Source organism: Onychostruthus taczanowskii, unplaced genomic scaffold (genome assembly GCF_017590055.1).
Source record: "Onychostruthus taczanowskii isolate IOZ18803 unplaced genomic scaffold, ASM1759005v1 scaffold271, whole genome shotgun sequence".
NCBI lineage: Eukaryota > Metazoa > Chordata > Aves > Passeriformes > Passeridae > Onychostruthus > Onychostruthus taczanowskii.
Window position 1 is genome coordinate 15,117 of NW_024500029.1, and position 10,617 is coordinate 25,733.

At 67.0% G+C, this 10,617-nt stretch overlaps 2 protein-coding genes across 6 annotated transcripts in view; both read left to right on the plus strand.

The window, feature by feature from the left end:
- Positions 1-9,855, plus strand: TIMELESS (timeless circadian regulator). Of its 5 annotated transcripts, none has more exons than XM_041407639.1 (29): positions 1-61; positions 766-902; positions 971-1,124; positions 1,214-1,328; positions 1,403-1,465; positions 2,578-2,679; positions 2,770-2,928; positions 2,997-3,130; positions 3,210-3,297; positions 3,943-4,119; positions 4,194-4,411; positions 4,948-5,051; positions 5,128-5,297; positions 5,373-5,495; positions 5,572-5,723; positions 5,798-5,895; positions 5,976-6,093; positions 6,165-6,366; positions 7,066-7,217; positions 7,289-7,374; positions 7,455-7,578; positions 7,682-7,764; positions 7,837-7,985; positions 8,243-8,414; positions 8,493-8,561; positions 8,632-8,750; positions 8,829-9,076; positions 9,205-9,314; positions 9,465-9,855. In XM_041407639.1, exons 2-29 carry the CDS (start codon positions 806-808, stop codon positions 9,584-9,586), a joined length of 3,708 nt encoding a protein of 1,235 aa, XP_041263573.1. In that variant the 5' UTR covers positions 1-61; positions 766-805; the 3' UTR covers positions 9,587-9,855. The 5 variants fall into 5 exon arrangements, with proteins under 5 accessions (XP_041263573.1, XP_041263574.1, XP_041263575.1 ...); XM_041407640.1 differs by having other exon boundaries at positions 12-61; positions 795-902; XM_041407644.1 differs by lacking the exon at positions 1-61 and having other exon boundaries at positions 456-902; positions 2,773-2,928; positions 8,829-8,961; positions 9,040-9,076; positions 9,465-9,853.
- A 169-nt stretch (positions 9,856-10,024) lies between these two features.
- Positions 10,025-10,617, plus strand: part of APOF (apolipoprotein F) — a 1,299-nt gene continuing 706 nt past the window's right edge. The window contains exon 1 of the mRNA XM_041407647.1: positions 10,025-10,589. Coding sequence (XP_041263581.1) covers positions 10,193-10,589 — 397 coding nt within the window. The 5' untranslated portion in view covers positions 10,025-10,192. The remainder of the gene's footprint in view (positions 10,590-10,617) is intronic.

The following is a 10,617-nucleotide window of genomic DNA, read 5'->3' on the forward strand; positions in this document are numbered from 1 at the left end:
GTAACGCCGCCCCCGCGCCGGGACCGGGAGCGCGGCCGAGGGCGGCGGGGACGGGGCGGCGGTGAGCGGCATGCCGGGGGCCGGCACCGGGGCACACCGGGATCGGGGGGTCTGGGGGCGGGGAGTGTCCCGGGACAGCCCGGGACCGGGGATTGGGGGTGATCCGGGGTCACCGAAACCAGGGGGGGTTTCGGTACCGGAGGGGATCGGGACGGGGGGGTTGATAGGGGATCGGGGGAAGCGGGACCTCCGGGTGCTCCGGGCTCTGGAGGGTGCTCCGGGATCGGCGGGCTCGGGGAGTGCTCCGGGATCAGGGGGGTCCGGGGAAAACTGGGGACGGGGGTCCGGGGGAGCCTGGGGGCTGAGATCCGGGATCGGGCGGGGGGGGGTCAGGAATGCTCCGGGATCGAGAAGGCAGCGGGACCGACTGGGACCGGGGTGCAATCCGTGACTGGGGGGGGAACCCAAACTGGGGGGTGATTTGGAATCGGAGGAACCGGGGCTGTGAGATGCGCCGGTATTGGGGTGCACCGGAACGGGAGGTGCGCTGGGATCGAGGGGGTACCGGAGCCTGGGCACTGCTGTGGGATCGGTGGGGTCCGGTACCGAGCGGGACCCGGCCTGGGCAGTTCGTCGGTGTTGGGGAAACTGGGACCGGAGAGCACCCGGGATCTGGGCAACCGGGACCGGCAGTGTACCGGGGGAGCCCAGAACGGCTGGGAGGAGCCCAGCCCGGGGGTCCCCAGCGCTGACAGTGGCCCGCAGGTGACCCCCGGTGCTGGTCCCGTGCGCAGCCCCGCGCTGCATGGACTGGTACATGATGAACTGCGAGCTCCTGGCCACCTGCAGCGCCCTGGGCTACGTGGAGGGCGACGTGTACCACCGGGAGCCCGACTGCCTGGGTAGGTGGGCACCGAGGGGGGAGGCCAGGGGTCGGGGACGGCGGGGACTGACAGCCCCGTGTCCCCAGAGAGCGTCAAGGACCTGATCCGGTACCTGCGCCATGAGGACGAGACCCGGGACGTGCGGCAGCAGCTGGGGGCAGCCCAAATCCTGCAGAACGACCTCCTGCCCATCCTGGTGCAGTACCCCCAGGAGAAAGTGCTCTTCGACGCCGTCATCAGGTATCAAAGGGTGGGGTTGCGGCCTGGGGTGGCCCTGTGGGGGCTCCTTGCTGGGCAGGGGTCTCTCACAGCCCTCTGCTCCCTCACAGGTTGATGGTGAACCTGACCCAGCCGGCCCTGCTCTGCTTTGGGAAGGTGCCAGCTGATGCCACCTCCCGCCACCACTTTCTCCAGGTGCTGTCCTACCTGCAGGCCTACAAGGAGGTGAGTCTGCCCGGGGACGTGCCGTGGGCAGGGGGCTTTGCCCACGTTGCCTCGCTCACGTGGGGTCTCTGCAGGCTTTTGCCAGTGAGAAGGTGTTCATGGTGCTTAGTGAGAAGCTCTACAACCTCCTGCAGCTGGTGAGTCCCCTGTCCTTGGGGGGCTGTGGGTGGTGTCCCTGCTGGGGATCCCCAGGGGGCTGCAGGGTCTGTTCTTTCTGGAGGTTTCTGGGGGGGCTGCAGGGTCTTGGATTACTAGGGGGCTCCAGGGTCCATCCTTGCCACGGGTCCCTGGGGGCTGTGGGGTCTGTCCCTACTGGGGGGTCCCTCAGGGACTGTGGGGTCTGTCCCTACTGGGGGGTCCCTCAGGGACTGTGGGGTCTGTCCCTACTGGGGGGTCCCTCAGGGACTGTGGGGTCTGTCCCTACTGGGGGGTCCCTCAGGGACTGTGGGGTCTGTCCCTACTGGGGGTCTCTCAGGGGCTGTGGGGTCTGTCCCTGCTGGGGGTCCCTCAGGGGCTGCAGGGTCTGTCCCTACTGGAGGTCCCTCAGGGGCTGCAGGGTCTGTCCCTACTGGAGGTCCCTCAGGGGCTGCAGGGTCTGTCCCTACTGGAGGTCCCTCAGGGGCTGCAGGGTCTGTCCCTACTGGAGGTCCCTCAGGGGCTGCAGGGTCTGTCCCTACTGGAGGTCCCTCAGGGGCTGCAGGGTCTGTCCCTACTGGAGGTCCCTCAGGGGCTGCAGGGTCTGTCCCTACTGGAGGTCCCTCAGGGGCTGCAGGGTCTGTCCCTACTGGAGGTCCCTCAGGGGCTGCAGGGTCTGTCCCTACTGGAGGTCCCTCAGGGGCTGCAGGGTCTGTCCCTACTGGAGGTCCCTCAGGGGCTGCAGGGTCTGTCCCTACTGGAGGTCCCTCAGGGGCTGCAGGGTCTGTCCCTACTGGAGGTCCCTCAGGGGCTGCAGGGTCTGTCCCTACTGGAGGTCCCTCAGGGGCTGCAGGGTCTGTCCCTACTGGAGGTCCCTCAGGGGCTGCAGGGTCTGTCCCTACTGGGGGTCCCTGGGGGTTGTGGGTTCTGTCCCTGCTGGGGGTCTCTTAGGGGCTGTGGGGTCTGTTCCTACTGGGGTTCCCTGGGGGTTGTGGGGTCTGTCCCTGCTGCGGGTTCCTGGGGCTGTGGGGTCTGTCCTGCAGGACTGTGGGGTCCTTCCCTTCCAGGGACCCCCAGGGGGCTGTGTGGGGCCCTGACAGCTCTGTCCCCCCAGGACTGGGAGCAGCGGCAGGAGGAGGACACGCTGCTGATCGAGAGGATCCTGCTGCTGGTGCGCAACGTGCTGCACGTGCCCCCGGACCCCACGGAGGAGCAGGTACCAGGACAGAGCCCTTCCCTGGCTCCCAGACACATCTGGGACCTCAGTGGCTCCACGGGGACCCTGACACCCTGCCACCACCCCCAGCAGGGCGTGGATGGTGACGCCAGCGTGCACGACCGGGTGCTGTGGGCGCTGCACATCAGCGGCATGGACGACCTGCTCAAATTCCTGGCCAGCGCCCAGGTGGAGCAGCAGTGGGCTCTGCACGTGCTGGAGATCATCTCCCTCATGTTCCGTGACCAGGTGAGCTGGGCCAGGGGTGGCAGGGCAGGGTGGCAGAGCCCCCCCAGTGCTGACAGAGCTGCTGGCAGAGCCCAGAGGAGCTGGCGGCGCTGGGACAGGGGACAGCAGGGGCCGAGCACGGGGAGGACACGCGGGAGCTGGAGACCTTGCGGCAGAGAGAGCTGGCAGAGAAGAGAGCCCGGGCGCTGCAGCGCACGTCCAGGTGAGGAGGGGGCACCCCCGTGGCAGGGATGGGACCCCCGAGGTGGGGACAGCATCGTTCAGCTCCTGTTCCCTGCCAGGCATTCCCGCTTTGGTGGCTCCTACGTCCTGCAGGGCGTCAAGTCCATCGGGGACCGGGATGTGGTGTTCCACAAGGGGCTGCACAATGTGAGTGTGGGGCAAGGGGATGTGGCAGGGGGCACAGGGACAGGGTGTGTGTGGGACGTGGCATTGCGGATGTGGCACAGGGTGGAAAGGACAAGGACATGGCGGGAGGTGCAGGAATGTGGTGAGGGGCACGGGGTTGGGGACAGGGTAGAGGAGTAGAGAAAGAGGAATGTGGGTAGGACACGAGATGTGGTGTGGGGCATGGGGTCAAGGATGTGGCAGGTGGCACTGGGATGTGGGGGTCACACAAGCAGGGAGGTGGCAGTGGGCACAGGGACAAGGACATGGTAGGGGGTACAGGGATGGTGATGTGGTTGGGGGCATCAGCTGGGCAGGGGGCACAGTGCCAGGGATTTAGAGGAGGCTATTGGGACAGGGACACGGTGGGGGGCATGGGGTCAGGTGCATGGTGGGGGACACTGGGACGGGGATGTGGCAGAGATGGGAACGTGGGTGGGGGGCACAGGGACAGGAACACAGGTGGGACACAGGATTGGAAGATGGGATGTGGAGCGCAGAGGCAGGGATGTGGCGGGGTTGCAGGAACAGGAATGTGGTGTGGGACTTAAGGACAGGGGTGGCACAGAGACAGGGACGTGGTAGGAGGCACCAGAGGGATAAACCTGGCCACTCCATCCCCTGCAGCTGAAGAGTTACTCCCACGACCTGGGCAAAGAGCCCCGGCGGCTGCCCCGGCGCCGGCAGGCCGCCCCCGAGGCCGAGCCCTCCCGCCGCTCCGCCCGCAACGTGCGGCTCTTCCTGCGCCGCTTCTGCCAGGACTTCCTGGAGGACTGCTACAACCGCCTGATGCTGCTGGTCAAGGTGAGGGGCTGGGAGGGCCGGGATCCCCTCTCCAGGATGTGGGACCCCTGCTGAGACCCCCTGGTTGCCCCCAGGACCAGCTGGTGCGGGAGAAGGCTCAGCAGCACGACGAGACTTATTACCTGTGGGCCACCGCCTTCTTCATGGCCTTCAACCGGCTCCACGGCTTCCGGCCCGAGCTGGTGTCCGAGACCGTGGGGGTCCGAGCCTTCCACTTCATCGAGCAGAACCTCACCACCTATTACGAGATGGCACTGATGGACAAGAAGGAGGCAACAACCTGGGCCCGCAGGTGAGCACCTGGGACCCTCCCAGGGCAGCTGGAACACCCTTTGGTGGTGAATCCCAGTACCTGAGACTCCTCGTGGTGTCTGGGACCTTCTGGAGACCCCCACAGTACCTGAGATACCCCTAGTGCCTGGGACTCCTGGGAGACCCCAGGGCACCTGGGACACCCTTTGGAGGTGAATCCCACTACCTGAGATTCTCCTTGAGACTCCCCATGGTGTCTGGGACCTTCTGGGCACCTGGGACCCCCACAGTACCTGAGATACCCCCAGTGCCTGGGACTCCTTGGACACCTGGGACACCCCTTGCTGTCTGGGAATCTCAGCTACTTGGGATCCCCTGGTGCCTGGGACCTCCTGGACACTTGGGACCCCCTTGGTCACCTATGACCTCCCTGGTGCCTGGAACACCCTGGGAACCCAGGAACCCCTGGGCACCTGGGACTCTCTGTGTTGCCTGAGACCCCCTTGGGCGTTTGGGACTCTTGGAGTGCCTGGGAACCCCCCTGGGCACCCGTGACCCCCTCACTGCCATGCCCAGGATGCACTTGGCCCTGAAGGCGTACCAGGAGCTGCTGCGGACGGTGCAGGAGATGGATCGCTCCCCAGAGCCGGCGGTGCGCGACAGCAGCCAGGTCATCAAGAGTGAGTCCCTCTGTCCCTCTGCCCGTCCCTGGCGTGTCCCTGACCCACCCCTTCCCACTGCCACCCTCCTCCCCAGGCAACATCTTCTACCTGATGGAATACCGGGAGCTCTTCCTCACGCTCTTCCGCAAATTCGACGAGAGCAAGCAGCCGCGCAGCTTCCTGCGGGACCTGGTGGAGACGGCCCACCTCTTCCTCCGCATGCTGGAGCGCTTCTGCCGCGGCCGTGCCAACCTCGTGGTGCAGGTGGGATGTGGCTGCCCTGCTTGGGGGTCCCTGGGGGTCGGGAAGCCCCTCCTGACCCCATCCTTGCCCCCTCAGAGCAAACGTGTGCGGAGGAAGAAGAAGAAGCCTCATGTGCCGGCGGTGCCCGCCCCGCCCAGCGCCGCGGAGCTGGAGCAGCTGTGGGAAGGATTGGCCCCGCAGGTCCAGGCCTGCCTGGAGGTACCAGGGAAGGGTTCAGCCCCACAGGGGGTTCTGGGGGTGCAGGTGGGGCACGAGTAACCCTGTCCTGCCCCAGGGCGAGGTGCCCCTCCCCGAGGACGTGGTGCCCTTTGACGCCGCCTCGGAGACGCCGGTGGAGGAGCAGCGCGCGGAGGCTCTGCTGCGGATCCAGGAGTGCCTGCGGGATTCCCGCGTGCCCCAGGCCCTGCAGCTGCTGCGCTCAGCCAGGTACCTGCACCGTGGTGCCCCTCTCGTGCCCGGGGTGTGGGGACGCAATGCCAGCCTGTCCCCACTGTCCCCAGGGAGGTCTGGCCTGAAGGGGATGTGTTTGGATCCGCGGATGTGGGGCCGCCCGAGGAGACCCGGCTGCTGCGGGAGATCCTCGTCGCTTCCCTGCCCGGTGAGTCCCCACCTGTGACCCTGGGAAGTGGGAAAACTTTGGGCTGGGGCGCTGCAGACCCTCAGCACATCCCACCACAGGGCATGCACCCACCGAGCCCGAGGAGCCAGAGGAAGAGGAAGAGGAGGAGGAAGAAGAGGAGGAACAGACCTTGCAGGTGTCGGAGAAGGAATTCAACTTCCTCGACTACCTGAAGCGGTGAGAAGAGTTTGGGGAGGGCCTGGGGGGGTCTTGCTGGGGGGGCGGCCACGCTGACAGGGCTGTCACAGGTTCGCCTGTGCCCCCGTGGTGCGGGCACTGGTGCTGCTGCTGCGGGGCTACGCGAGGAACAGCGCCCGCACCAACCACTGCGCCGTGCGCCTGCTGCACCGCCTGGCCCGCGACCTGCACATGGAGCCCCTGCTCTTCCAGCTCTCCCTCTTCGCCCTCTTCCACCGCCTGCTCAGCGACCCCGCGGCTGCTGCACACCAGGTCAGACAGGGCCCTGAGCCCCCCGCGGGAGGGGTCTGTCCCTGCAGCCCCCAGACCCACTCAGTCCCCAGAATCTCCCAATCCTTGCTCTGTCCCTGCAGTCCCCAGCCCTGCTCTGTTCTTGTAGCCCCCAGCCCCCAGAATTCAGTCCCCAGAATCTCCTAGGCTTGTTCTGTCCCTGCAGCCCCCAGCCCTGCTGAGTCCCCAGCATCTCCCAATCCTTGCTCTGTCCCTGCAGTCCCCAGCCCTGCTCTGTTCTTGTAGCCCCCAGCCCCCAGAATTCAGTCCCCAGAATCTCCTAGGCTTGTTCTGTCCCTGCAGCCCCCAGCCCTGCTGAGTCCCCAGCATCTCCCAGCCCCACTCAGTCCCCAGCATCTCCCAGCCTTCCTCTGTCCCTGCAGCCCCCAGCCCCACTCAGTCTCCAGCAGCCCCCAGCCCTGCTCCGTGCAGGCCTGAGCTCCACTCTCAATCTCTGATGTCCTCCAGCCCTGCTCAGTCCCTGGTGTCCCCCAGCCCCTCTGTCCATCCCTGATGTTCCCCAGCCCTGCTCTGTATTCCAGATTTCCCTCAGCTCCCTTCTCTGTCCCCAGTGTCCCCCACCCCCACTCTCTGTCCCTGCAGTCCCCAGCCCCACTCAGTCCCCAGAATCTCCCAGCCCTACTCTGTTCCTGCAGCCTCTCTCCCTCCTGCTGTCCCCAGGAGCTGGTGACCTTGGCCAAGTTCATTCTGGGCAAGTTCTTTGCGCTGGCGGCCACCAACAAAAAGGCCTTTGTGGAGCTGCTCTTCTGGAAGAGCCCTGCCATCGTCTGTGAGATGACCAAGGGCTACAGCTCCCTGCAGGAGGGAGAGGGGTGAGTGGGGCTTGGGAGGGGGCTGCCACTCCCTCCTCCCCTCCCCTCACCTCCCTTCTGCCCCTCTCCAGGACCACCCGGAGCCGGGTGCCCCCCTGGACCCCCCAGGAAGAGCAGGAGCTGCGGGAGCTGTACTGGAAGTACAAGGAGGTGGAAGGTACCGAGGGTCTCTGGGGTCTCAGTGGGACCCCTGGGGGGTGGCAGGAGCTCTGTCCCTGCATCCTCCTCGTCCCACAGATGGGGACATCATCGCTGCCATCCTGGCCCATCTCCCCGCGCCCGGGCGGACGCGGAGGCAGGTGGTGAAGCAGCTGGTGCGGATGGGGCTGGCCAGCAGTGCCAAGGACTTCCCGCGGGAGAGGTGGGTCAGGGACCCCCGGGGACAGGGCAGGGACCCCCGAGGACTGGGCAGGGACTGACCTTCCCCCCAGGGCAGGGACCCACGGCTGTTTCCCACCCCGCAGGAAGGGCACCCGCATCGTGCTGTGGACGCAGGAGCAGGAGGAGGAGCTGACGCGGCTCTTCGAGGAGTTCCAGAGCTCGGATGGTGAGCTGGACACGGTGGGGTAGACCCCAAAAATCCCCCCGGAGCCCCCCACCCTGACTCTCCTCCCCACAGACGTCCTGGGGAACATCATGAAGCACCTGACGGCGCGGCGCTCACGGGCTCGGGTGGTGGAGAAGCTGCTGGGGATGGGGCTGGTGGCTGAACGCAAGGAGCTGTACAAGAAACGCCGGAGGAAGAGCCACGGCCCCGGCCCTGGGCAGGTACGGGGGGCTGGAGGGTGCTGGGCTGTGCTCTGGGGGTGCTGTCCCACTCTGGGGGCACCCTGTCCCCATCCTGGGGGCTGGAGGGTGCTGGGCTGTGCCCTGGGGGTGCTGTCCCACCCTGGGGGGCACCCTGTCCCCATCCTGGGGGCTGGAGGGTGCTGGGCTGTGCCCTGGGGGTGCTGTCCCACCCTGGGGGCACCCAAACACAGCCTGTCCCCATCCTGGGGGCACCCAAACACTGCTGGCTCCCACAGGCTGCCACAGCTGTCCCGGCCATGCCAACCCAAGACAGCTCAGGGGAGGATGAGGACAGCGAGGAGGAGGAAGAGGAGGACGAGGATGAAGCAGAGGAAGGCCTCATGGAGGAGCACTGGGTGCCCCAGGAAGGGGCTGGACAGGACCTGGCACAGCGCCTGCATGGGGAAGGTGGGTGAGGGGCTCCAAACCCCCCCAGCTGGGCTTGGCCGAGGGGCTGGATCCTGTGTCACCTTCTGCTGTCCCCAGGGCTGGCCGGGCCCCTGCGCTGGCTGGAGAACTGCCTGCGGAGGGCAGCGGGGGACCGCGAGGAGGACGGTGAGCGGGGTGGGGGTGGGCTGGGGGGTTCTGCGGGGTCGGGGTCCCACTGACGGCGTTCCCGTTCCAGGCGTGTCCCACCCGGTGCCGCTGGTGCCGCTGACGGAGGAGAACGAGGACGCCATGGAGGATCGGCGCTTCCAGAGCCTGCTGCGGCAGCTGGGGCTGCGGCCCCCCGCCAGCGAGCAGGTGAGGTCCCTGTCCCCATGGCTGTCCCCATCCCCTTGTCCCCAGCACAGCCCTGCAATGTCCCCCCTGTCCACCCAGGAATCCTTCTGGCGCATCCCGGCCGCCCTCACCCCGCAGCAGCTCCGGCGCGCGGCCGCCTCCATCGCCCACTGTGGCCCCTCGGGGTCCCCCCAGGACCTGCCAGAGCCACCCAGGTGTCCCCAGGACCCAGGTGAGGGGTGGGGCTGGGGGTGTGGGACCCCCAGGTGTGGGGCTGGCTCTGAGCCCCCCTCCTTGTGCCCCTCTGCAGAGCCGCTGCCGGCAGGGCTGGGATCAGACTCGGAGAGGTGAGACTGGAATCCCCTTCTCAGCTTGTGGGGTCCTGGTTTGGGGGGAGGTCTTCTCCCTGCCTGGGGGGGGGATTCAGCCCTCTGTGTCCTCCCCATGTGGGGCTGAGCTGTGCCAACCCCTGCAGCGAGGAGCCTGTCCCTGTCCCCGTCCCTGTCCCCAGCCCAGCGCAGCCGCGCACCAAGAGGCGCCGGGAGCTCGCCAGCGAGGATGAGGATGAGGATGGTGGGAGCTCAGGTGGGTTCAGCCCCTCTGCTCGCTCCTGGGGGGGCTGAGTGAGCCCTGGGTGTCATCAGGGGCACTGCTGGGTCGAGGTTGTCCTGTCCCTGTCCCATTTGTCACATCTCTGCGGGGGCTCAACCCTCCCTCCTCTTCCTCCATCCACAGGCACGGAGCCAGCCCCCCCAGCTCCCCACTCCGAGGAGGATGAGGAGGAGGAGGAAGATCCACAGCCCCGGGGGAGGCGGAAGCGCATCCGCTGCCTGGAAGAGGAAGAGGAGGAGGACTGAGAGGCTCCCCATAGCCTGCCTGTGCCCAGGCCTTGTGCTGTTTCCTGGGCTTTTTGCAGATTTTATTGGTTTTCTGCAGGTTTTCTGCAGTTTTTCTGGGGTTTCTACAGCTTTTCTGGGGTTTCTGCAGATTTTCTTCTGCAGGTTTTGATGCTGTTTTTAAAGGCTGCACAAGCAAGCAGTTTCTCCACCATCCCCCCCTTTCCCCTGGTGTCACCATCTCCCTATTTCACCCCAAATTCCCTCTTTTTCCTCAGCTATTGGGGTTTGGATTTTTTTTTTTTCCTTAAAACTCTTTAAATCTAGACAGGGCCTAAATAAATAAAAGCGACTTTTGCCCTTCTTGGGTGTGTGTGTGGGTCTGCAGGGGGGCTCAGGGAGTGCCCAGTCCCTGTCCCTGTGTCGCAACTCCCTGATAACCACGGCTATAAAGGAGTCACGGGGCCGGCGCGGCCGCAGCGGCCGGACAGGGCAGGGGACAGCGGCGAGCCGGTGAGCCTGGGCACGGGGCGGGCACGGGGGGCTGCAGCCACGGGGGTCTGACGGGTGCTCTGTCCTTCTCCCACCTCCACAGACCCTCCCGGAGCCGCCGCCGCCGCCACCACCATGCCGCGGCTTCCGCTCTTCCTCCCGCTCCTCATCCTCGGCGGCGCCACGGCCGCGTCCGTCGTCACCCCTGGGCCGGCTGCCGGTGACCGGGCGCTGCTGGCCGAGCTGCTGGCGCCGGCAGAGCCCATCCCTCCGCGGGCACCGGAGATCCCGTGCCAGACCCTTCGCCCCGACGCCCTGCCCGGTTTCTCCCGGCTGCCACCGCTGCCCCGCGGCCTGGCGCGCGCCGCCATGGCCCTGGCGCTGCTCAAGGCCGGCTGTGCCCCCCAGGCCGATGCCGAGGCGCTGGAGCTGGCACGGGAGCTGGGGACCCCCACGGCCGCGGCGCTGCTGCGGGGGCTGGCGCGGCTACCGGGCGCTCCGGCCCCGCGGCCGCTGGCGCTGCTGCTCCTCGGCCTGGCGGCCTTATAACCCCTTTCTTA

Coding starts and splice junctions, on each gene's coding strand:
- TIMELESS (XM_041407639.1), top strand. CDS start 806: ATGGACTGGTACATGATGAACTGCGAGCTCCTGGCCACCTGCAGCGCC. Junction 7,986..8,242: donor ACGGCCCCGGCCCTGGGCAG/GTACGGGGGGCT, acceptor TGGCTCCCACAG/GCTGCCACAGCTGTCCCGGC. Junction 8,415..8,492: donor ACAGCGCCTGCATGGGGAAG/GTGGGTGAGGGG, acceptor TGCTGTCCCCAG/GGCTGGCCGGGCCCCTGCGC.